The sequence below is a fragment of the Pholis gunnellus genome (genome assembly GCF_910591455.1).
Source record: "Pholis gunnellus genome assembly, chromosome: 7".
NCBI classification, from domain to species: domain Eukaryota; kingdom Metazoa; phylum Chordata; class Actinopteri; order Perciformes; family Pholidae; genus Pholis; species Pholis gunnellus.
In genome coordinates, this window is record NC_136533.1 from 12,041,831 (window position 1) to 12,066,009 (window position 24,179).

General features: G+C 42.1%; 4 protein-coding genes across 6 annotated transcripts; 3 read left to right on the forward strand and 1 right to left on the reverse strand.

The window, feature by feature from the left end:
- Positions 1 to 1,148: 1,148 nt before the first annotated feature.
- Positions 1,149 to 12,221, forward strand: tpm1 (tropomyosin 1 (alpha)). 2 transcript variants are annotated; one of them, XM_079162970.1, is made up of 10 exons: positions 1,154 to 1,390; positions 2,056 to 2,181; positions 5,387 to 5,520; positions 5,899 to 6,016; positions 6,284 to 6,354; positions 7,165 to 7,240; positions 7,474 to 7,536; positions 7,640 to 7,709; positions 8,307 to 8,385; positions 9,380 to 10,193. In XM_079162970.1, the coding sequence occupies exons 1-10, from the start codon at positions 1,277 to 1,279 to the stop codon at positions 9,381 to 9,383; spliced, it is 855 nt and encodes a 284-aa protein (XP_079019096.1). In that variant the 5' UTR covers positions 1,154 to 1,276; the 3' UTR covers positions 9,384 to 10,193. The 2 variants fall into 2 exon arrangements, with proteins under 2 accessions (XP_079019097.1, XP_079019096.1); XM_079162971.1 differs by lacking the exons at positions 8,307 to 8,385; positions 9,380 to 10,193 and adding an exon at positions 11,358 to 12,221 and having other exon boundaries at positions 1,149 to 1,390.
- A 1,702-nt stretch (positions 12,222 to 13,923) lies between these two features.
- Positions 13,924 to 15,308, forward strand: LOC306698673 (uncharacterized protein). Its single transcript, XM_079163104.1, has 3 exons — positions 13,924 to 14,028; positions 14,113 to 14,229; positions 14,370 to 15,308. Exons 2-3 carry the CDS (start codon positions 14,130 to 14,132, stop codon positions 15,176 to 15,178), a joined length of 909 nt encoding a protein of 302 aa, XP_079019230.1. The 5' UTR covers positions 13,924 to 14,028; positions 14,113 to 14,129; the 3' UTR covers positions 15,179 to 15,308.
- A 1,103-nt stretch (positions 15,309 to 16,411) lies between these two features.
- lactb (lactamase, beta) lies at positions 16,412 to 20,316 on the forward strand. Of its 2 annotated transcripts, none has more exons than XM_079162579.1 (6): positions 16,412 to 17,149; positions 17,249 to 17,315; positions 17,511 to 17,701; positions 17,790 to 18,099; positions 18,185 to 18,350; positions 18,968 to 20,316. In XM_079162579.1, exons 1-6 carry the CDS (start codon positions 16,784 to 16,786, stop codon positions 19,491 to 19,493), a joined length of 1,626 nt encoding a protein of 541 aa, XP_079018705.1. In that variant the 5' UTR covers positions 16,412 to 16,783; the 3' UTR covers positions 19,494 to 20,316. The 2 variants fall into 2 exon arrangements, with proteins under 2 accessions (XP_079018705.1, XP_079018706.1); XM_079162580.1 differs by having other exon boundaries at positions 16,412 to 17,137.
- A 211-nt stretch (positions 20,317 to 20,527) lies between these two features.
- On the reverse strand, positions 20,528 to 22,218 carry nrg4 (neuregulin 4; the record flags this gene model as incomplete). Its single annotated transcript, XM_079163360.1, has 3 exons — positions 20,528 to 21,698; positions 21,855 to 22,010; positions 22,115 to 22,218. The coding sequence occupies 3 exons, from the start codon at positions 22,216 to 22,218 to the stop codon at positions 21,626 to 21,628; spliced, it is 333 nt and encodes a 110-aa protein (XP_079019486.1). The 3' UTR covers positions 20,528 to 21,625.
- Positions 22,219 to 24,179: the final 1,961 nt, after the last annotated feature.

Consider the following 24,179-nt stretch of genomic DNA (forward strand, 5'->3'; position numbering starts at 1 on the left):
GGATCCATATTACAGACTAAGGCAGGTGCAAGAAAGAGAAGGAGGTCCTAAAAATATCCCTGAGGAGCCTTGTGAAGACTTGAAGACACTTGGTGGGTCCCTCAGTCACTGCAGTTGTGTGTTTTAACGTTTCATTAGCTCAGAGCATTTTCATAATGTCTTTAAAAATGGGGATTATTGTCTAATAAATGAACTAATAATGTATGCATTGTAATAATATATAATAATAACATAATTGCATAGAATATAATGTTACACATTCATACCCTTTCAGATGTAAAGCTACTAATAAATGTACTACATATAAACTGAAATACTCTTCTTAAGCACTTTATATAGCAGTAAACATCTCTTAAATGCCGAGTCAATTAGCGGCTCAGCTGCTGTAATTGAGATATAAAACTCTGCCCACAGTCAAATGACACATCAACAGTTTACAGGGAGGATATCCGATACATTATCAGGTAAACACTTCCCCAGACTGTGAACAATGCCACTAGGGCTTGATGGGCTTATCGAAAGCATCTCCTCTCAAACAGCACATTTGGCTTCAGCTACCACGCTCACCCACCCAAACACACTCTCTCTCACACACACACACACACACCAGCTGCTGCAAGTTGACAAAATCCTGATAAAACTGTTACAGCAGCTGCCTGTGGTCCCACTCGGCCTGTAACAGGACAGAAAACACAGATGAAAAAGAGAATACTGTGAAGATAATTTACATGAACAGCAAACATTATCCCAGATTTCAGTAATACTCTACTGGAAATAGAAAAAAAACTCAAAAGACACTCAATAAAGAGACAAGTACCAAGTGCTGCCTTTAAAAGTGTTGCCACAGTGGTAAAACAAACTGTCATGCAGATATGTTATGCTTTGATCATACAGTAAGCTTCATCTGCATCTTCTCCATGCATTAAATGGCTTCTGTAACATTACCATTAGGAAGCCTCTCCGTGGGAGCTGCCTGCTTGTCCATCACATCCCATATAAAGGCGTATCAAAAGTCAAATGTTTGGGAGCAACGAATCGCGGAGCAGAGCCTTAAAAAACGCCCGGGCACCCTCACACGCCCCCTCCGAAAAAGTATTGGATGTCCAAAGGAATCCAGTCACCCCCCCTTCAAAGTACATATTTGACAGGGCACAGTCAGGCACCGCCTGTACTCCAGCTTAGTCTTCAGTTAGGCACAGACGCCCTAGCCTCTCTCCCATTCCCTTCTTGGTATTCATTTGGACGTTTTGTTGGAGCCTAACAGCAATAAGCAGCCATGGACGCCATCAAGAAGAAGATGCAGATGCTCAAGCTCGACAAGGAGAATGCCTTGGACAGAGCTGAGCAGGCTGAGGGAGACAAGAAAGCAGCAGAGGACAGAAGCAAACAGGTCGGCTGATGTGTTTTTTCTTTTGTGGAAAATCCCAAAGATTTAAAAGCAGGAATACCAGTAGAAGTTTAAAGCAGCTGTCCTTTAAATGGATCGCCTCCTAAATGCGGATTAAATACTTTCATGGATAATCCCAAATAAGGATTAAATTAAGAATAATCCATCCTTCTTGAATTTTTGGATGCTATAAATCCTCCTCTCAACCGTTTTGATGATGTAAATATAGCCAAACCATGTTGATAATTTAGAAAATGTTAACTAGAGAGAAATATGTTTGATAATTAATTCAATAATTGCATGTTAATTTGTATAATGTGTTTAATTTGATGATGTTTTTTTTATATGCATGTATAGTTAGAGGACGATATAAGAGAGTTGGAAAAGAAATTGCGTGTTTCTGAAGACGAAAGAGATAAAGTGTTTGAGGAGTTCCAAACTGCTGAGGAAAAGCTGCTGACCGCTGAGGAGGTCGCCACCAAGGTATCTGATCCTGACGTGCATGAGCTTCCCTAACTTTTCTTCTCTCTTCCCCCTCTCCTGTCCTGTCCTCTCCTGTCCTGTCCTGTCCTGTCCTGTGTGTCTCTCTGTACGCCTCTCGCGCCTGTGCGCGTTCACGCAACTCCTCGCTGATCACCTCTCTGAAACTGCACTGAAACTCGCCTCAGCTTGAGGACGATTTGGTAGCTCTGCAGAAGAAGCTGAAGGGAACTGAGGATGAGTTGGACAAGTACTCCGAGGCTCTTAAGGATGCCCAGGAGAAACTTGAGCTGGCTGAGAAGAAAGCCGCCGATGTAAGTAAGGAAGGGGTTCACAATGGCACCATTTCTCCACCACGCTTCTTCACACCTTTACTCTCTTCACTCTCCGACGGGCGACAGTTCAACAACACAGGGAAGGGAAATTCCCTCTCTGTGGTCATTCAAACTTGAACATCAAAGTCCACATGGACTTTTCTATCAAATGTCCAATTACTGTTGAACTGTCGCTTTATGTTAAAGGAGCACATGCACAATCCCTCACAAGTCTGCCCAAAGAAAGTCAGATTGGCTGTTTAACTGCAACACTCATCATCATTTAAAATCCAATTAATCCGTAGGATAACTCATAACATTGATACCCTATATTTCTGTTGTGTTTTAGACCTTGGTGTGTTCAGTCGTACAGGTCTTTAGGCTGAATAAGTGTTTTTCAGAGTGAACAGTAAAGTGTCCTGATGCGCAGTCGTCCTAGAGCGCAGGGAGCAAGGCGCCTGGATAAATATAGCCCCACTTCTTTATATGGTCAAGATAGAGCTCATACTGCGGGCTGCGCTCTATGCTAACCACAAGGGGGAAACGCTGTAAATAAATGAGTGTTTTAAAATAAATTCCCTTCGGATGAATACATGACAACTAAACTATGTAAATAATTTCAATTTAGGCATGTTAAAGGTCGTGCTTTGGAGAAAATACTCTTTAGGTCCTCGGAAACCGCTTTTCACGACAAAAAAATAATCCTGTAAATGCCCGAGTTAGTGTGACTGTCCGGTGCAGCAGACACTTTGTTCACAAGAGTCAATCAGGGGAATCAATTTGTAGTGTGGTTTAGAAGTGGCCTCCGGGATAACCTGGTGTAAAAAATCCTTTAATTGGATTCCTCCGGGGAGTTAGGCATTAGTGTGTCTACGTTATTGTCTGGTCTGAGTTTTAGCCACACCTGTCATACTAGGTTCCGTATTTCTTTCCCTGTAGGCCCATGTATTGCTGTTTTTTTTTTCTTAATATTTCTATGTAGGGAGGTTTAAGTATGGCTGTAGTGCTCAAACAAGTTGAACTATACTTAGTGTTTTATAGCCTTGTTTTTTTCCCCTTTCATATTCTTCAATGGTTTTCTGTGATATTTGCTAAATTTAAAGTTTAAAGCGTAGTCTGTAATTACTGTATTCAGTGAAGACTTACTGAACGGCCTGTAGTCGGTAGAAGTATTTTACTGCCATGTGCACTACTCACAGTTGACCAGCAGATGGCGCTGTTAGATAGCTACACGCGGGCTAATTACAGTGTATAGACTGGGTGTGTTCTTGTCATTAAATATGCATTGTTACTTTGCATCAATTCAATTTCACATGTTGTTATTTTATGGGGCAATCCGGAATAATTCCACAGTGTAAATCTTTGCACAATCATTCAGAATAGTTAATTTTCAGGTCTATTTTGAAATCAGCGGTACTTCCTGGACAAATGACAGGCATCGCAGAGAGCGTCTCTAGAAAGCTTGCGCACCGTGCAGCCTGTCTTCACGCAGCTTTCAGCACAATCAAGGACGTCATCTCGACCCTTGACAATTACTCGGAAATTGTGCTGCACTCAGAGCGTATTTTTGTTTAGTTTTTCTTTTAACATAGTTGTAGAGTAAACAATGGCCGGAGCTACATCGCTCGAGGCAGTCAAACGAAAGATTAAATCTCTACAAGATCAGGCAGACGGTGCTGAAGAGAGAGCCGAGAAATTACAGAGGGAGTTACTTGCGGAGAGGAATGCCAGGGAACAAGTAAGCATTCTTTATTTTACCGCGCGTGCAGCCAGAGAGGAGCTGCTTATTAAACCCAATATCACACATCCTCCTCTTGTAGCCTTGCCCGTGTGCGTGTTTGTTCCGCTGAATTATAGGCGACCCTGTGATATAGCGGGATTTCTCTTGACGCACCGCGGTGCTGCAAGCTGGGCTTTACACGGCTCCGTGCAGTGCCAGCCACCACAAAGTAGCCTGCTCCGCCAAGGGTTTGATAGCCTGCTGCTCTCGGATAAGCGTTTATAATTGGTGACGTTAGGCCACCGATGCCCAAGTCATATTACGTGCAAAAACCGAGGAACACTGCATCAGTGCGTCGCCTCATATCCCTATTGTGTTTCACTTGCGTCTCCTTAGATGCACTTTGCCGTTACCGGTCCTTATTCAACCTGCTTTTCAGTAACTTCCGTTTATTCAGTTGTGCACGCACGCCAATTTAAATTTAAACATGTAGAATAGATCATTTTCAGCAACCAGGAAGTTACAAATAATCCGTGGCAACATTTAAGGTGCCAGTCTGCTCTGTGAGTTTATGCTCTTTGACTTGCCCTTATAAGGACAATAGGTTTTCACAGCTACCAAAGGGTGATTTCACCCCCGTGTGAGCATAGCGGCAGTTATCTAGACGGGAAATAAATCTTTCTGCAGGGGGCTTATAGCAGTCTGAGCCTATCTCAGGCTTTATGTTAATCACCCGTGAGGGGTTTGCAATGGGATTGAAAGCATATTGCTTCAGTTCATAGGTTATTAGTACTTCCTTGTTGCTTCACAACCTCCGATGCACTTTGATCCATTACTACTCACTCAAGCGGGAAATGAGGGGAAACCGTCAAACCACCGGTTGTAGCCTGTTTTCGGAGCCTCAAACCGGCTGAACAGACATCACTAAGCAGAAGTAACTCCACAGGTTTGAATAATCACAGGAAAGGTCTGCCCTTTTTGAAGTCACCTATCAAAGCGTTGTAACTTTTCTCTAAAGATACCAGATCATTTCCCCTATTTGGATCAACATTCAGTTGAATTGCACTTAAATGTCTCCTACAGTTGTTAAAGTTATTAACTATCCAGGGAGTTTCCTCTTCGCCATGAGAGCAGTCATATACAGTTTATTGTCTCGCTTTGAGCCTTGTTAATGTTCTCTCAGGGGTCTAGTAATGAGGCAGGGTATTCAACCTGCTGTCAGCTTGGGACATTGTTATTATAAATAGTCAATTAGGAGCACTGGTACAAGGAAGGGCTTTTCCCAACAGGTTGCATACAGAAACACTTTTGCAACAACAGCGATTACAGTCACCCACCTGGCATAAAACAAAAAAATACAATCCACCACCTATTGTTCATTCTTTGGGCTGACTTGTACGGATGCACTGGCGTCATTTCCAGGTTGTTTTGTTAAAGACGTCGACCTCTAAGTTTTCTCCTCACTTGCTCCTCTTCTCTCCCTAGGCTGAGAGCGATGTCGCTTCCCTTAACAGACGCATCCAGCTGGTTGAGGAGGAGTTGGATCGCGCTCAGGAGCGTCTGGCCACTGCCCTGACCAAGCTGGAGGAGGCTGAGAAGGCAGCTGATGAGAGCGAGAGGTGGGTTTCTTATGAGCAGCGTAGACTCAGACCTCTGATCTGGCTCTCCCGCTGCAGAGACCAGGTGGCGGGGCTGTGTTCCTGTCCCTTCGTATGGGGTACAAGCGGAGCCTCTGTGCTGCAGAGCTGGATATCACACAGCTCACTGTCACACTAGCTGTGTCAAATAGTGCAGTCATTCCTTAACATCCATAAATTCAGTATTTTATCCCTTTTTCATGTCAGAAAACAGTTAGCTATTCACTTTGGAAGGACATAGTAAAGATTTACCAGCCGACACTACTGTGCACTAGACCTGTGTGTCCTCGGGGAGACTGTAGGCTGCCAGGTCTCAGCTCCTGATTCCTAACATCATGATCTGTTTCTTCCGTCACACAGAGGCATGAAGGTCATTGAGAACAGGGCCATGAAGGACGAGGAGAAGATGGAGCTGCAGGAGATCCAGCTGAAGGAGGCCAAGCACATCGCTGAGGAGGCTGACCGCAAATATGAGGAGGCGAGTTTTTCGGCCACTGGCAGCCACCTCAAACAACTTCTGCAACATCAAACGCACAGTTGCTCATTGACTGCAACCAGTAACTGTGTGACAGACGTGTTACCCGTATTGTTAATTCCTAATAATGGGGGTTAAAGTAAAGTGTTACCAAGTGTAGTTTTAAATTATTAGATATTAGGCTACACTTTAAGGAAAAAGACGTAACCCACATCCTAGTTGTGTCAGTCATTTGTTGCGTTGTAACACTTTGTTGTGCTGCACCTAAAGGTTGCCCGTAAACTGGTCATCATTGAGAGTGACCTGGAGCGTACAGAGGAGCGCGCTGAGCTGACAGAGGGGTAAGAGGTTTCACCTTTACATGCACTAAAGCTGCACTCACATTTGCACGTGCGCTGGCATTTCAACAGTTGAGCTTTGAGCACTAATACACAAAGTATAAGACTCGTATCCATTTGAACAGTGTGCCCTGTGTTCATACTGTATGTGTTCATTATTTGCATGCTCGCCATGGTTTGAATGGTTTTGGCTTGCACACGTACGCCGCACCCATAAACAGACGGGCTCGGAGAGCGGACGATGAGCTAAGGGTTTTGGAGCAAAGCATGAAATCACTAGACTCCTCAGTCACAAAGGTACTACAAACAAAAACTAACACATATCTTTGATGAGTGGCTCCTCCCACTGTCATTCATGCTTTTAAGTGTCCCCTCTGCTTTGCTTGCTGCGCTTGTTTCCTCTTTTATGCTCTTATATTCGGGGTAGTTAGACTCTTTCACGTCTCTAACATGGCGGAGGCTGTGCAAGAATAACACCTCACATCTAAGAGAAGGCATGATATTTAGATGCGGAAATAGCTTTTTAACCAAATTAACTTATTACATTGCAACCCATTACTCTTTGTGTGATCACAAGATTCACATTGCTATTCTCACAATCCGGCTCTGTTAAGGCACTTTTAAGGCACTTGGGGTTCCCTCGTCGTTTAATCCCTGTAGTTCTTATTTATCTTGTTTCCTCTCTCCCTTTTTCTTACTTTCCTTCTTCCTGGTTTGTGTCCACCTCTGGTTCTGTCCATCCTCGTTTCCTTCCTCTTCCACTACCCCCTCTTCTTATCCTTCGCAACTTCATCCCCTCATCTAAAACACCAGCAAATGCGCTGAGCTTGAGGAAGAGTTGAAAACTGTGACCAACAACCTGAAGTCACTGGAGGCCCAGGCTGAGAAGGTAAGTGCAGCCTTCTGACCGAGTGCATGCTGTCAAACCCCCTCAGCTCCCGATTAGACTCGGGGGGGGATGGGGAGCAGAGGAGCCTTGGGGAGCCGAATTCACTTCAGTTTTATTTCATAATCCATCCACAGCTGTAAACAATTATAGACATGTGTTTGTACGCAGTAGGACATTCAGAGTTTGACTCCATGCCCGTGTGTTTGACACCTGTCATTGTTTTTGTCCCACAGTACTCTCAGAAGGAGGACAAATACGAGGAGGAGATCAAGGTCCTCACCGACAAGCTGAAGGAGGTAAAGTTTCACAAGGCCTTATCTGGGGTTGCAGGCTGACCCCAGGATAATTTATAACACTTTGAGTGTTGGACTCACTTATACATCTGTCTCTGTAACACAGGCTGAGACTCGTGCTGAGTTCGCTGAGAGATCAGTAGCCAAGCTTGAGAAGACCATTGATGACTTGGAAGGTATGGTTTTTTCACACCAGAATGCTATTCTGGTTATTTTGAAATGGTTATTGTGTCATTGATGGTATCAGGGCTAAAAAAATATATATATATATATTCCAGCCTATTATTTGCTTCGCTCTTGAACTCTCTTTCTGCTTCCCTCTTAACGCCGTCACGGCTCTTTTCCAGACAGCAACATACTTTTGTTGTGGTGACTCCTATTTTTTTTCTACTATGTTTAGTTGATTTGTTTTTCGAGTTTCAAGGTGGGAAAGAATAGCTTTGATATTTATCAGCGCTATCAGGCCTAAATGTTGACTTAGTGTTCAAGGAGTCGTGTTGAGGGATAAGGGCTGAGAGTGAAAGATACGGTCCATTTCTTCATGGCACTGAGGAATTCCCCCTGACTTTTGTTGCACTTCCATTCTGTCATTTTCTGGTGTAACTTGCTTTTCCTGTTTTTCCCCTGTTTTCAATTTTTTTGTTTTCTGTCACCTCTTCCTATCTTTTTCTCTCTCTCTCGTCAATATTCTGGATGCTTCACCCTTCACCTCCTTGCCATGTGCTCCTTCACCTTCACCCCCTCCCTCCCCTTGCACCCTGGCCCACCAATAGATGAGTTGTATGCCCAGAAACTGAAGTACAAGGCCATCAGCGAGGAGCTGGACCACGCCCTCAACGACATGACCTCCATGTAATTTTTGCTTGCACCTGCTTGTTCCGCCGCCCCCCTCTCTTCCATGCACCTCTGTTTACCTGTACACCAGCTACCTCGCCTTCATCTCCTCCCTCATATTCCCATCATAACTAGTACATCCAACCCTTATATCTGTTCCTACACTTACAAATAGTTATGCAGCTATGGTTTTTATATAGTCTTAAAGTTTGACGTCTTAAAACAGACATTGTGGTCTTCCGTGTCTGTGTAATTGTAGTCCACAGGCAATAATTACAACTCGCTGTGGTTTCCCCGTCACACTTCTTTTTTAGTGTAGTTATGATACCGAATGCTCTTTGCATCAGTATCATTGATGTTTGAAGAATACTGTAAACTGGACTGGAGTAATGTTATGCATTGCTGGTTTTGTCAGTCTATGCATGGTTTACAGATTCATAGTCATTTCTAAACACATTTTGACATTCTGGCAATGCATGGAAATCGTCTATTGAATTGTTGTCAACTTTATCACGAAAGCATTTCAATGAATCCGATTCTAACTCCAGGGTTATGAATGTTTCCTCTTCTACTAACATGGTCTACTTCTGTCCAGAAGAAAGGCCCCCTGAGTGTTGCAAGTTCCCCCTTTTGTCCTGTCGTTGTACCAGTCGGTCACCACAACTGTCACAGTTTAGCATCACTGTCGTTGAGTCCCCAGTTTTGCTAAATTAGCGTTGTCCCTCAACATTTGGACATTCTGTGGGAGATTAACAAAGCTCACAGTATCAATCTGGTAAAGCGGTGCTCCTCGTGCATTAGCGGAAAGGTCTCGATGTAATCAGAGGAAGGAGTTGGTCCGACCTCTAGATTGTGTGTGTGCTACCTCACAATGCACTGCCATTGTGAATTCTGGTTTTGTCGTGTCGTGCCGTGACTCCTGTGGTTCTGGTGTGTCGTGGTATGCATCTCAAATTCCCGTAGGTCCCACGCCGACCCCCCTGGTTCACTGTACTTCTTCTCTCCCACACAGATAAATATTTCACACCTCATCAAAGACGTCTCCTGTCGGCTAAGCGACATCTGTCTGCTCTCTCCAGCCACCTCTCAATTTTCCCATCCCTCTCTGTCTTTGCTTTCCTCTCCTCCTCATGTTTTCATCCTCATGTCAAAGTTAATTGCATCCCATCACTTGTACAGACACCTAAAATCTTTCTGCATTGTGTAAAAAATAAACGTCCTTCCTTCTATGTAAGCTGTATCTCTTTACTCTGTCCTTTTTTTCTTCTTTTTAATTTATTTATTTTCAAGTGGCTCTAAAAAAAAAACAAGTAGCCTTCATTTTATTTGATCTTCATTTCTTTTCCTTGCATCTCAACAAGCCATTAGTTGAGCTTCACCCAGCTTTTCTTTCTTCATGTTATTTTTATTTTATTCTAATATTTTTCTGTGAAGCTGAGATATAAGGAATATCACAGTAGAGCCATGATCACAGAAACAACTGCAGGTACTTGACTGAAAGCTGAGCCAAGTTGTCTTCCCTCTTAGCATTTGAGCCTGATGCATGCAAGCACTTTGAAACATTTGGTTCTGTAACAGGAGGAGCTGACTGGAACGATTTGAGAATTGTAGGGGAATTAGTGTTGGATTGTTATCGGGAAGATTGTGGTGAAGTAGAAGAGTAAAGGGTGTCATGATGGAGTACAGAACAGTATGTAAGATTTGTTGAGCCTCATCTGAGTGCTGTAAGAATTGGAGTAAAATGCTATCAGTGATTATGAGACCCTGGGCGTTGTATGATACACAGTATCCTGTCATATATTTGAATAAATAAACAATCACATATTCTGAGTGTTTTTATTCAAGTTGTCCCCATATCTCCAGAGCAATAAGCAGAAGTAAGCAATTTTCTGGTGGTGGTGTGTGTGTGTTTTGAGATGTCATCATTTAAATAGGACTGCAGAATAATAGGTGAGCGTGAGCCACATTCTTACATTGTCAGACCACAACAAACTGGTTGATTCTCAGTTTGGATATTGATCCGCCATATTTAAGCAGATTATAAGATGCACTTGATAGAGAATGGTATGACCAAAATGTCAGATATACATGTAGTATAGTATTTTATTTTCCATTTGGTTCCCACACTATCCAGGTTTAAAGGTTTTATATTTAAGCTGCCATTTAACCTTTTAACCTTATTAGTTTAAATTTGCTCATCCTCTGTTTTCAATCTACACACAACCGCCCCTCTCAAAACAAGAACATCGAAACACTGTTTGATTATGTTATTTAATGGCTATTCAGATACTGTTGGTGTGTTTTATAAAGACTAAAAAAAGTAACTGATGGCCTGGAGAAGGTAGGTGTCAACAGGCATTTCCTCTTTTCCTCTGATTTCCTGTCCTCTCTCTGTTTTTCCACTTGCTTTCTGACTGCAAAGATCGCTTCCACCATCAACTTCAGAAAAACCGCCTTCTCACTAACGAACTGCGCTTGGCCTTGAATGAGGACTAAATTGCGTGAATGTTTTACGTGTTTGTTACGGTTTTGTGTTTCTTGTGTGTGACAATCTGATCCAGAGCAAGATCCAAAGTTCTTCCGTTTGCATTGTCCACGTACGATGCCCGCACTGCTTGAAATCTGTGTTGCTGTTTGTTGAAATGTAATTGAAATATGGTGACAATCAGGGATTAACTCAAATATATAATGTATAGTCTTGCAACCTAGTATTATGATATAATACAATAATATTTTTTTATGAATTGTTGTTGTGTTTATGTGTATTAATGAGAACCTTGTTTTAACCTGTTTGCATGGTGGCTTGCACATCATAATATGAGCTTGTTTACTCATTGCGTTTCTCTTGTTTTCTGTCCATTAAGTGTAGGTTTAGATCATTTAAGTGACTGACCTTCGTGATGTAGCCAGCTTGATTATTAATGCAAGCTAACCACTCAATTGTGCTTGCTTGTGTGAGATTATAACTTCTTTATTTGATGTTCTAACAGAGAAACTGTCACAAGCTAAGGAAGAGAACCTCGATATGCACCAGATGCTGGACCAGACTCTAATGGAACTGAATAATTTGTGAAAGCACGGTCTGACCCCACACGCACTGTGGTTTTGGCTTTTTGTACATGCACCTTGCTTACCATAAACCCCTCTTCTCATACCTTGCCCATGGTGGAGATGAAATGGCCAAATACATTTCCTATTTCACCGTCCTGCCTTCAGCGGAAGTTGACCAAGGAGCAAAGATAAGGGGAAGTAAAGCTTAACCATTCCCTTTGATGAAGCCTAAACAGAGAAACAATATTGTTTTTCCTAAGCCAGTTTTTAATCTTGTAATGATGTCTGCCTTTTGCAATCCTTGAGATAGTTTTTTTTCTTTTCTTTTTTTGACAAGTCATTTGGTGAAGTGACATTTGTAAGATTGGTTTCTACTGCATTGAAGCTGATCTGGTACGTTCCATTCCACCTAGATTATGCACATACAGAAGGACAAAGTGGAGACATTTTGCACTTAGTTTAACATGAATTCTGTAAGACAAATTATCTTTAAAAAGATATACAGTATATGCCCTCCTCCCAGAAACTTTCATAACAAGTGTAAGTATAAATTGGCTATGCCTGTCATCATGTATACTGGTGCTAATGTAATGTTAAGCAATGCCCGAACATGCTAATGCATTACAGTGTAGTCTTATTCTTTAAAACCATGGTTCAACATTGTTTCATCATGTTTATAAAGTATAGATTTTAGTCATCTGGTTGTGCATTGTTTTAGCATTGTATTAATGTAGATGTCTCAAGTGTTTATCATATCTGAAATTTACAAATTATAAAAAATAAAAGGCACGTTTTGAAAATTGTCTAACTTTGTTTGTCATGTATACATACATAGCCTTTTGTCCATCTAGAGGTGACCTAATTGAATGGCCGTAATAGATTTTTGGGTGACTGAATCAAACCTGATGCAGTGCCAAGAAAAAGAAAACTACTTTTTAGCAGAAAATGAATTAAGGACGGGGTGAAGCTAAGGATGTATGGGTAAGACTTGGAAGGGGTTGGAACATTTCTGGGAGTTCTTTTTTGACTCACGGTTAACATAAGCAGACAATATCAGGAAAAATTAGGAAAAAAGTAATAAATGTGATTAGATGTGTGACTGGTAGGGAATGGGAAGCCAGTTGTTCATCGTTAAAAACAGTGTATGTGGCCTTGATAAGATCTATGTTGGATTACGGCAGTATAGCGTATTGGCTCCATACAGCCAAATCTCTTATTGGGAAAGTTGATGTGATTCAGGCTCAGGCATTAAGAGTATAGTGGAGCATTTAAAACATCGCCAACACCTGTCCTGCAGGTAGAAATGGGAGGTATGCTGCTGGATTAAAGGAGGATGCAACTGATGGAAAACTATTGGGCTAATTTACAGGACACAAAGGGAGTGTTGCAGGTGGTCGGGGAGATTGACATTGCAGAATAGTTTACCCGGCGGTGGCTCCATGGAGCTTGCGTGGCCTGATATACTGTAGACTGGTATTTGGGAGAGGTTTGATTTGGTTTTATGTAATGAAAGAGTATACTGATTTACACTATATTTACATACATTTACAGATTTACATGGATGTTGCTAAGAAACCTGGGACAGGAGTGACAGGATATGGGGTGGCAATACCAGCTAAAGGAATAGGAAGAAGAGCATCCAATAATCTAGAGGTTTACACAGTGGAGAGGCTGGCAGTGCTGGTTGCACTACAATGGGTGGAAAAAAACTAGACAGGAATGGTTGTTGATATGCTCTGACTTATATACAGCCCAGTAAGTTTAAAGTCTTTTCATTCAAACCGGCGTCAAGACATACTGTATGAAGTCCTTCAGTCAGCCACAAGAATAACTAATCAGGGAGGTCAGGTTAAATTCCATGTGCGTTCCAGCGTATGTAGAGAATGAGAGGGCGGATGAGTTAGTTATTAAGCGGCCTGTAAAGAAAGGAAATATAGATCTATGCAAATTAGTAGAAAGGTAGGACAGATGAGGGAAAGGGAGACGTCTACATCATAGTCTAAAGAGTGTCACAGTTAGTAGGGTGGGTAGTGGGCACAGGAGAAAGGAAACTGCATTGTGAACGAAACAAAACACCTAAACTAAAGTGGAAATACCAGACAGGCTTGTATGAAAGATGTCAGGAAGAGGAGTCACTTGAGCATTTAGTTTTGAGTTGTAGTGAGTATGAGGGGCAGAAAGAGATGAATACAAAATAGAGTACTATGCATGGGTGAGAGAGCACAGATTAGGTAATGTTGGCACAGGGTATGTTTTTATGGGATATTATGGATAAGCAGGGATGGGGTGCAACGGTGATTCTCAGGGGCTAGGATTTTATAGCAGGTCTAGGTAGGTCTTATAGCAGGATACAATATAGGTTAACGTGGTAAATGTGTGTGTTTTTTTGGGGGGGGGGGGATACATTTTAAATCTACTGTTTGATCCACATCCACACATGAGCAGACGGTGGCGGTAATGCACCAATACGGTGGATGCCAACCGCCGTTATACCTGAAGAAAAAGAACGAGGAGAACAATAAGGAGAAAGAAAAAGGAGAAGAGAAAAAAATATACATTTGCATGAGTGTGTTGAATTAGCTGGAAGACGACATTGTATTCCCAGTGCAGGTATTTATTTCGTTTGCATTCAAACAATAATGTCTCTATTTCCGGATTTTAGAGAGTTTGTCAACGAGCGACTAACTGTTGCAGCTGATGAAATATTCGAAATGTTTAAAAACGCAATCGCGGAGTACGAGGAAGAGATCCAACGCCAGCGCAGACTGTTGGATATCGTTTTGAAACCTGATGTGCAGTTACACAGGATAGGTGCGTAAAGCCTCATTGTGTTTAAAAAGCTAACAGATGAATATGACTCATAGGATCCTAATGCATTAAAGACATACATGTTATATTGTTCTGCTCAGATGTCCGTATGTTTATTATTCCTTTGTCCTTCGACCCTCCAGAGCTCCCACAGCAACGCGTCTGTGAGGAGGAGGTTCTCTCTGACCAGCAGCAGCTCTTTGTTCTGGTGAGGACCTCCAGTCTGGACCAAGAGGACCCAGAACCTCCGCAGATTAAAGTGGAACAGGAGCAACTCTGCACCAGTGAGGAGGGAGAGCAGCTAGTACTGAAGCAGGAGACTGATGACTTTACGATTCCTATTAATGAGGAAAGTGACCACAGTGACGATGATCACCCTCTGAACTCCCACAGCTCTCATGAAGCTGAGAGACAAGATCTGAGAAGAGACGAGCATGGAGACTCTGGATCAACCAGTGCAGAGACCAAACAACAGTTTCAACATCACAAAGACCAAATTGACAGTAACAATGTATATAATCCGACTAAGTCAACTATTCACTGTAATACTCACAACGGTAGAACGGTTTTCATATGTGACATATGTGGGAAATCTTTTAAATATAGGGGATATATGCAGACACACAGGTTAATACACTCGAATATTAAGCCGTATTCATGTGATATATGTGGGAAGCATTTTAGATATAGGTCATATATGCAGAGACACAGGATGATACACACGAATGTGAAGCCGCATTCATGCGAAATATGTGGGACATATTTTCGATCTAGCAGTCACCTGGTAATCCACATGAGGACGCACACAGGTGAGAGGCCGTACCTTTGCACGAACTGCGGGAAAAGTTTCAGTGCCATTTCAACATTGAACATGCATAAATTAATCCACACACGTGAGAACCCACACGGATTAGAAGCCGTACCTTTTGCAAGACCTGAGGCAAGAGATTGAGTGACATTTCAGTATTTAAAAGACACATGAGAATTCACACAGGTGAGAAGTCTTACAGTTGCAGTTACTTGAAAAGCCACATCACTAAGTTGTGAAAAGCCATCGTTGCGAGCTAGCGTGTCATGTAACATTTCAGCCGTTAAATCGATCTCATTTCTTGTCTTTGCTCTTCTTTTTATTCTACGTTTGACTCACTGTGACTTATCACTGAGAACCTGGTGTCAGTATTATTTGTGCAAAGGAGTAATGGTTGGTCTCAGAGCAAATAAAGAAGCTGCCATGTATAGTGTGTTGTGTGTTGCGTACTATATGGAAACTTTGACGTGATTGGTTGCATACATATTGAACATCACGTGGGAGGTGGTGTGTCAATAGGGTCAAAGTAACACATTTATACCCAGGGTCTAACAGATTAATCAGGCCTTCCTCAAAACGGACAAATAAACTCCTGCACCAGAGTCACCACAACACTAATATATAAAATGTGAAGCTTTTGGTGAGATAGACCATTTCATGAGTAATGCTGTACCTCAATCCTGTACCAATCATTACATTTATCCAGAAGGTGTCACTGCCAGACTTGAGGGTATGCTACTATGCCAACAATATGTCTAGTATTCAACACATTGACACATTTTTATTAGCTGTTATTTACACATTTTATTTAGGTCAGTGTACAATGATCTCCTTACAAACCACACAGATGGGCAGTACACTATGTTAGCATATGTATGTACAGCAAGACCTTGAAAAAGTGAGCACTAACCGGGATTGCAATGTTGATTTGTAGTTTAAAACTGGGTGATATTCTGTGTTTTTTAATCATGTTTCGTGTATTCATGCAGATATTCTCGCAATTCTGTGTCTAAAATTAGCTGGCAGATTTACAGACCTACAGTTTGAATCTTGTAGTCCCAGTCCTGGATGATATATCCTCACTCGCTCGACTTGGAATGGTGCTTTGATTAATTCGGTCTGGCTCAACCGCGCAAACAGGAAGTAAGTTGGGTTCCAGTGCATGCAGGGGTGAGTGGGAATGAGAGGGCAGATGGGTTGGCAAAGAGGGCTTTAAAGAAAGGAAATATATGCAAATTAATATCAGTACAGCAGAGGTGAAGTGTATTATTTGGGGAAAAATCCACCAAATGTGGCAAAAAAGGTGGGACAGAGAGGAGAAAAGAATACATGTATATCATGTCCACGTTACCAAAGTAGTTGGAACAGGAGAGAGGAAACAGTGTTGACAATTGGTCCATTGTGCGCTAACCAAAACACTGAAAATGCCAGACAGACTGGTGTGAGGGATGTGGAGAACAGGGGTCAGTTGAAGGTGCTTGTCAGATGCTAGGATTTTATAAGAGTGTAAAACATGGAGGATGAAATATAGGTTAACGTGGTATGTGTTGTATTTTATTTTGTGTGTGATTTGTTTTGTTTTGATGGAAAGATTGTAAGTATCTTGTCTGATCCACACTCCACAGAAGGTGGCGCTAATGCACCGATAAGCTGGACGCCAACCACACCAGAAGAAGAAGAAGAAGAAGAAGAACAACAACAAGGGTCAGTTATCTCCAAAATAAGAGAAGAGAAGCAGCATATCCAACAATGTCACGACTGTTTTTACCAAATGGTTTTTGTGTCAAATGTACCCTACTAACAGCGCGCGGGCCTCCTTTGCTGACATCGCGAGCCGGAGCGCGAGTCAAGCGTAAGTCGAGTGCTTTTATTCAACAGCAAATACGGTATGTCGGAGGGTCAAACACAGCGGTTTTTAAATACCGGTCAAAGTCCAGGATTTGGATATGCGGGGTCGCTGTGGGGGTCGCTCTAGCTGTCGGACTGAAATACCGTGATGACACATTCAACACTTCCTGTGAGGATGAAGCAGAAGAAGCACAGAGGACTGGTCGATACAGCGATGCCATAAAAGTTAGCTGGGACCTTGTGGAGAGGATAAAGGTAAGCCTTGAGGTAGGCCTATGCACTGCTGCGTTTCTCCTTATATTCCCCGCATGACCTCGGTGTCACCTGTTTCACTTCAGTGTTTGTGTCTCGTCTGTTCTCGCTCAGACTGAAGTCGGGGCTCCGGGTCTGGTGGTTGGGGTCTCTGTGGATGGTGCTGAAGTCTGGAGTGAAGGTTTGTGCCTACAAAGTCAGCTTTAAATGAGCTCATCATTGGCTTACTACCTAGGAGAAACCTAGGAACAAGTGAAAACACAAGAGGCAAATAAGTTGTTATTGTTTATTTCACAATAAATAGTTGTAAATGTGCAATACACACTCAAAACACTTTATTTATATGTGATGCATTTCAAATCTTCACCTGATTCAGGGCTCGGTTATGCTGATTTGGAGAATCGCGTGCCGTGCAGCCCAGAGACGGTGATGCGGATCGCCAGCATCAGTAAGCCCCTCACATCTGCAGCTGCTGCGCGGCTGTGTGAGGAGGGGAAACTACAACTTGACGTCCCCGTCCAGAAATACGTCCCAGAATTTCCCCAGAAACAATTTAGCGGAGAGGATGTAAGTCACTTGAACAAAATGGCAGAGTGTTGTTGTTATCGGGAGTAGTATCGCGCTGTTCAGCTCACATGCACGTCACTCATTGCAGGTCACAATAACCCCTCGTATGATTCTGTCCCACCTGAGTGGTATACGGCATTATGAGAAGGATGCGAAGAAAGTGAAGGAGTACAAGGAGAAAGCGAAGCGTCTCTTAAAGCCAGCAAAGAAAGAAGAGGAAAAGAGCTCACCTGAAAACAAAGATAAACCTGCAACAGAACAAAACACCAAAGACAAAGAAGCCACCCAGGAGAAGAAAAAAGAGTTTGAGCACGAGGAATACTACTTGAAGGACAACTTTGAAAGTGTCACTCAGGCCTTGGACCTCTTCAAGGACGACCCGCTCATTTTCAAACCTGGTAAAGCACATAATCTGCTCGCTAAACCATTCATATACGTATAATACAATGTTAATGTCCTGATGAGTACGATTCTGTTTTGCAGGCACCACTTTCCTGTACTCCACCCACGCCTTTACCCTGCTTAGTGCTGCTGTGGAGCGAGCTGCTGGACAGCGCTTCCTGGATTTCATGACGAACATGTTCCATGAGCTGGGAATGCTGAATACTGTGCCCGATGAGAACGACCCTATTATTTACCACCGCTCCAGGTAATGTATAAGGACATGGAGTGTCACACATGAGTACAGGGGAGATGTGTAAAGATGCTCAGGTACCATTTCTTTTCCTTTTCCGATGCTGGTTCCAGTAACTATGAATGCCTTTATTTTATTATCTAGTTTGACAGATCTTACAGTGTAAAATATTGACATAATGCTAACATTTTGCTAACCCCTGCCTGGTTTCTATTGCGCATATATGCAATTCTCAACAGTGACGAGAAAGAAGCGACGTCGGTTCACTCATGAGCTACGTCATCATCGATTTCAGACACAGTGATCGTTTTTTGCTGGAGCTGACGAGCGAGACGCCTCGCTTCTTTTTCTTCTCTGTTGGGAGTTTAACAGCGAGTGACATGGCTGTTGTTGTTCCTTTTGTAGCTGATAAATGACGTGATGGGTGCATAGACTCACGTAATCTCCGATACCCGCTCCAGCATTTTCGGCTGTATCGGATGCATTCACGATACTGGTATCGGAACAACTCTAGAAATCTATCAGATATATCATTTTGTTAAGATCTGTTGTTTCTTTGAGGTTGTCCAGTTCCTCATGTTTGTTTTGATTCATGTGTGCACAACATACCAATCGTTGATGCTCCTCCACAGATTCTATCACCTCAACAAGAGAGGACGTGTCGTGAACTGCCCGTATGTAGACAACTCCTACAAGTGGGCGGGAGGCGGCTTCCTCTCCACGGTGGGTGACCTGCTGCTGTTCGGTAACGCTCTGCTCTACAGCTACCAGGTGGCCCACCTGAAGGACACCGAGGGCTTTCTCCCTGGCTTTCTCAAACCCCAAACTGCCATCGATCTTTGGTCACCAGTTGACAGGACGGAGGCAAGCTGGGACAAGGACGGACTGTATGCCCAAGGCTGGCTGGTAGTGGAGAAACTACAGAAATACGGGCAGTGCAGGAAGCGTAGACACTATGTGTCACACACAGGAGGCGCTGTGGGGGCGAGCAGCGTGCTCCTGGTGTTACCCAGTGAGGAGATAGATGAGGACCAAGGACAGACCCCTCTCCTCCCTCAGGGAGTGGTGGTCACCATCATCACTAACATGCAGTCGGTTGGACTCAACAGCACAGCACTGAAAATTGCACATGAGTTCGACAAAGCCAGAAGCCTGTAAGAGTCAGTTGTTTACTGAAGTGCGAGTTTTACATTTTACTGAGAAGTATTTCAGATCAACCCTGAAAACCCATGACATTTTGATAAAGCTATCTGCGAATTTAACTCAACTTACTTTCCTTCACAATACTTGCATACTGCCACTAGGTGGAAGCAATTTACAACAACTCGACACACAAAAAGAAGCTGGTTTATGGCATCAATTTGTCGGCTTAATACAGAGGTTCATGCATCTCCACCTTTTTAAAAAGCTAACAGAACAGTGTTGTAATACATGTAATTCTGCATTTGAGAGAAATAAAAACATTTCATATACAATGGAAAGAGGTTGGTTGCTTTTTAAAGCAGCATGGTACAACTCCAAAGTCTATACATCCCATGTAGTGACCCTGAACACATGTCTTCGCATAGCAACATGACGTGCTTTGGGGAAAACTCTGCTGTGTGTTGACCTAATACAGCACTCCTATCAATAATCAATAGGGTCACATTTTTACAATGCATTCACTGCTGAGCCAACGTTTGAGTGTTAAAATGTACTTCAACCACAAGTACAATCCTGTCTTTGAATTTAAAGAAACAAGAACAATTCCAGATGTTGATGCCTGAATGAGTTTGATGCAGAGATAGATTTTTTTTTTCTCCTACAGTTTGTTGTTAGCAACTGTTGGACAATACTTGAAGTCCATCAAAATGGAAATACTAACAAACGTTTGTCCATCCAGTCCAACAAGTTTGAATTATCTCTTAACCTTTGCTGAATTGAAGCAGATTTGATGCCACCATTTTCATTATAAGACTCCTGGGATCTCCTGTGCCCCTGTTTTTAGATTTATAGGACTGATGAATGGCTTGGGATACGCTAATTATACAGACTCCCACACACAGTGTGTCACTACGGTTGCTGCCTGTGTGTAGTCCTGCATGTCCAGCTTTGCGAGAGCCACTTTGAGTGTTAAAACTGCTGAGTGAAGACAAGTGAGGTCATCTTGACCAGTCCTGGCTGCTTCAAGGGGCAATTATGGTTTGGGGTTAAGATAACATTTAGGATTAGGTGAAGAATAGGCTAACGTTTAAGGTTAGGAAGGAAGTGCTGATGGTTAGAGGATACTCATGAGTGTTCAAATGTGTGTGTGTGTGCGTGCGTGTGTGCGTGTGTGTGTGTTATCCCACCAGAAATCACACAGTCAAATCTTTCAGTATGAGGGTTCATTGCATATATTAACACAAACTAATATTTGTTTAATAGCATATTGAACAGATTGATTGATTGATACAGAGGGTTATTTCATAATTCAATATTTCAAGTTCAATATTTAGAATAATAGTTCACATAATATTACAAAGCCCAACTATGCGTTGTACATTTCAGGCAAAGCACATAGATTGAAATGTGATTTAAAAAGAGTAAAACCAGTGCCAACTTAATAGCTTCGTTAAACAGGCTACTGTGCAAGGCGTGATTCAATTCCCACCCACTCTCAGTTGTTGTTGTTGTTTGTGTGTAAATGAATTACACCTTTCTGTAGCAAACAGCATGGACTCAAGAAATCTCATGATGTGTGTTTGTCAGCTCTTGACTTAAGTTAAAGGACAACCTCTGTGTTTTTGAACCGTGACTCTATTTTTTTTAATGTTTTTGTGTCTCAGTGATTAATTAATGGGGACAACATTTTTTTTAGACCTGGTCCAGTATTGCAGGATAACGCTGCAGACACTGTTTGTTGTGTTGGAGTACATAAAGCGTAGCTTAGTGTTGTCTCAAAGATTTTTGCAAAATTACAGAACGAGACTCTCTGGAGCAAGACACACAATAACAAAGAGAAAGGATTTAGCGAAGGATAAAGAAAAAGGTTTGATTTTCTCTGTGGGATCCTCAATACTGGACCCCTTTTAAACTATTGTCCCCATTAGTCACTTAGACACAAAACATGGGGAGAATAAGTTGAAAAATACTGAGTTTACCCTTTCCAGTCAAATGAACAGTTTTGAACAGTTTTCCTCTGGCCTATTGGTCTTTAGTCAAACTCAAACCGGTACCAAGTCCAACAAGCAAGTGACACTCATCTCTGAGAATTCTTTCATCATCCCGCCCAACACTCACAGAGAAACAAATGTACCTCAGAAGAAAGATCATACTCTGGGTTTTACTCTCCAATACTGTTGCGGATTGTTCTGTTGGCTCTGTTGCTTGGCTTTCAACATCCTACGTGTGGACAAAAGTAATGGTTATTGGCTTTCAAAGAATACATTCCACCCGAAGTACAATAATACCAAGACTGTATCGCACATACAAGACTTCCACATCCTGATGTTATTTTTAGACGCCTTGAGAACGTTTGTTAATCCATAATGTACTTACCCGCGTATGTAGTAGATAACAACTGCCAGCACCACTAAGATTAGGAGAGCAACAATGACCACGGCTGCAATTAACCCTGCTTCTGTTCCATCGGGGCTGGTGAGCCTGGAGAGGTGGAACTGCTCACATCGGCTGCCTTTGTACTTTTCATTGCACCTGGTTTAAGATACAAGGACATTTGTCAACAATATCGCCATCTAGTGACATCAACAGATATTCCAACGTAAAAGTTAAGGACATTTTGATTTATTTTTACTTACACACAGGACAGTGTATTCATAGAAATTATGTTATAGCATGTCCCTCCGTTCATGCAATAGGTGGCCTCCTCCCCACTACAAAGTTCTCCATGATCTACAGACATAATAACAATATTTCAAGAATGATAGTTTTAACGTGGCTGAATAATCGCTTCTTAAAATGATTTTGTTTTTACCTGCCATCATTTGGAATGTTGTTTTCTAGCTGTTTCCTGCAAACACAAGAAACATTTGTGTTTGAGAAAAGGAAGTAATCTCTCACCACTGAGGAAACCAGAAGTTTCAGATGCCAATAGTGAAAAGAAAGCCGTTGCATATACTAACAGTTTCTTAAGTCTGAAAGGCGTCATGAACTCATGTTGCGTTGTGAGAGAAATATATCATCACCGTGACTGAAATTGATCAAAAATCTTTTCCTTACCAGCTCGTGAAATCTCGACTTTAGGCAGTTAGAGCAGGTTGTAGAGGTGAGTCATAGTGACGCTTCACAATACCTCCTAACTGCTTTTACCTGAAGACGCTCTCGTGTGGGCGTGTTCCTCCCTTCGCCCCGAAAAAATGTTGGGATTGCAGTTTGTCCACATTGTGAATGTCAAGCTAAACGTCAGGATACTACTTGATTAGGTCATGTGTGTGGGATAAATGGTGTCATTTAATGTCGTGAGAGCAGTAGAGCTATAGACAATGTTGACCTCTGACATCAGATTAAGACTACATTATGTTTTGTTTTTGTTCTTTTAGGTTTAGTTGCATCATGCCTGAGCAAATCACCTGTTGTGCATGTGAGCTCCGCGTGTTTGGGTTTGGTAAGAAACAACTGAATGACTGGATATGCAAAGAAGACATGAATGGAATCGTGGGAACTCTTTAGTAGTCTAACTTCCGTCAGACAGATAATTACTGTTGTACGTCAGGAACCGTTAGTTGACTCATCAACTGGTCATTTGTAATTGATCATTGCCTTTCCAGTGGTGGATGAACTATTCAAGTTATGAACTTAAGTAAAAGTGATACAACATATGAGAATACTCAATTACAAGTAAAAGTATTGGCAATTACTACTTAAAGGAAACATTAAAAGATTCATAATATAGAGTGTCTACACTCTGTGTTATATTACTATTTAATCATTATCATTTATGTATTAATACTGTATCTAAGTCTTTGATGTTGTCTTTGGTCAAGATGGAGCTAATTGTAACTACGTTTTACTACTTTAGTCAGTACCAATGGATCATATTTTAACTGATCATGTTTAGTATGTAAAATCTTATCTTTATAGTCATTTAATTTTACTCGTAAATAATACAGTGTAAACCAGGCTTGCCCATAAGAACACATAATAACACAGGAATAGAAAAAGGCTCCTATTGTCACAGCAGGAGAATATAGGAATCGGTGGGATTTGAGGACAGCAGTACAACCAACCTTTCCTCCTATATATATATATATATCCAAAAGGCTTTACCTTTTCATGATGGTTCATAATAGGGTCAATTATCTGAAAGTGATAGCACATTCATTGAAAACAATGACAAGGCAGATATGTTGTTGCCATTCTTTTATCCGCTTATCCTTTCTTTCATGCGTTTCCAGGGCCTAATTCCTGCGCTACATTTTTTAAGAACTAAACTATCTCAGCAAGGCTAACTGTCAATATCGTAGTGTCGTAGTGACGTAGCAGCCCGATGAATGACATTAAATACAGCAGACTTGGTCATAAACACACCACAGAAACACTTGAGGTCACTGAGTATTAGTGATTCTTTTTTCTTCTTCTTCTTTTCGTGCGGGTGGGTTGTTATCGCGAGGAACTCTGAATCTCAAGAGGTGAAGTGAAGCGAGAGTGTTTTTCAACGTCGACGCTTCTAGGGTGGCATAGCAAGAGGAATGTCTGCAGGCTCGTGTGGCTTAAACAGGAATCTAGACTACTTATATGTTACATTTGATATTACTGTGTGTGCAGATCTAGCCGGTTGCCTTCGCGTTGACGGCGCTGCTCGTCACACATCTGTAGCCCCCTGGAATCCCGTTTTCAGCACCTGGATAGCTCCCGATAGTGCAC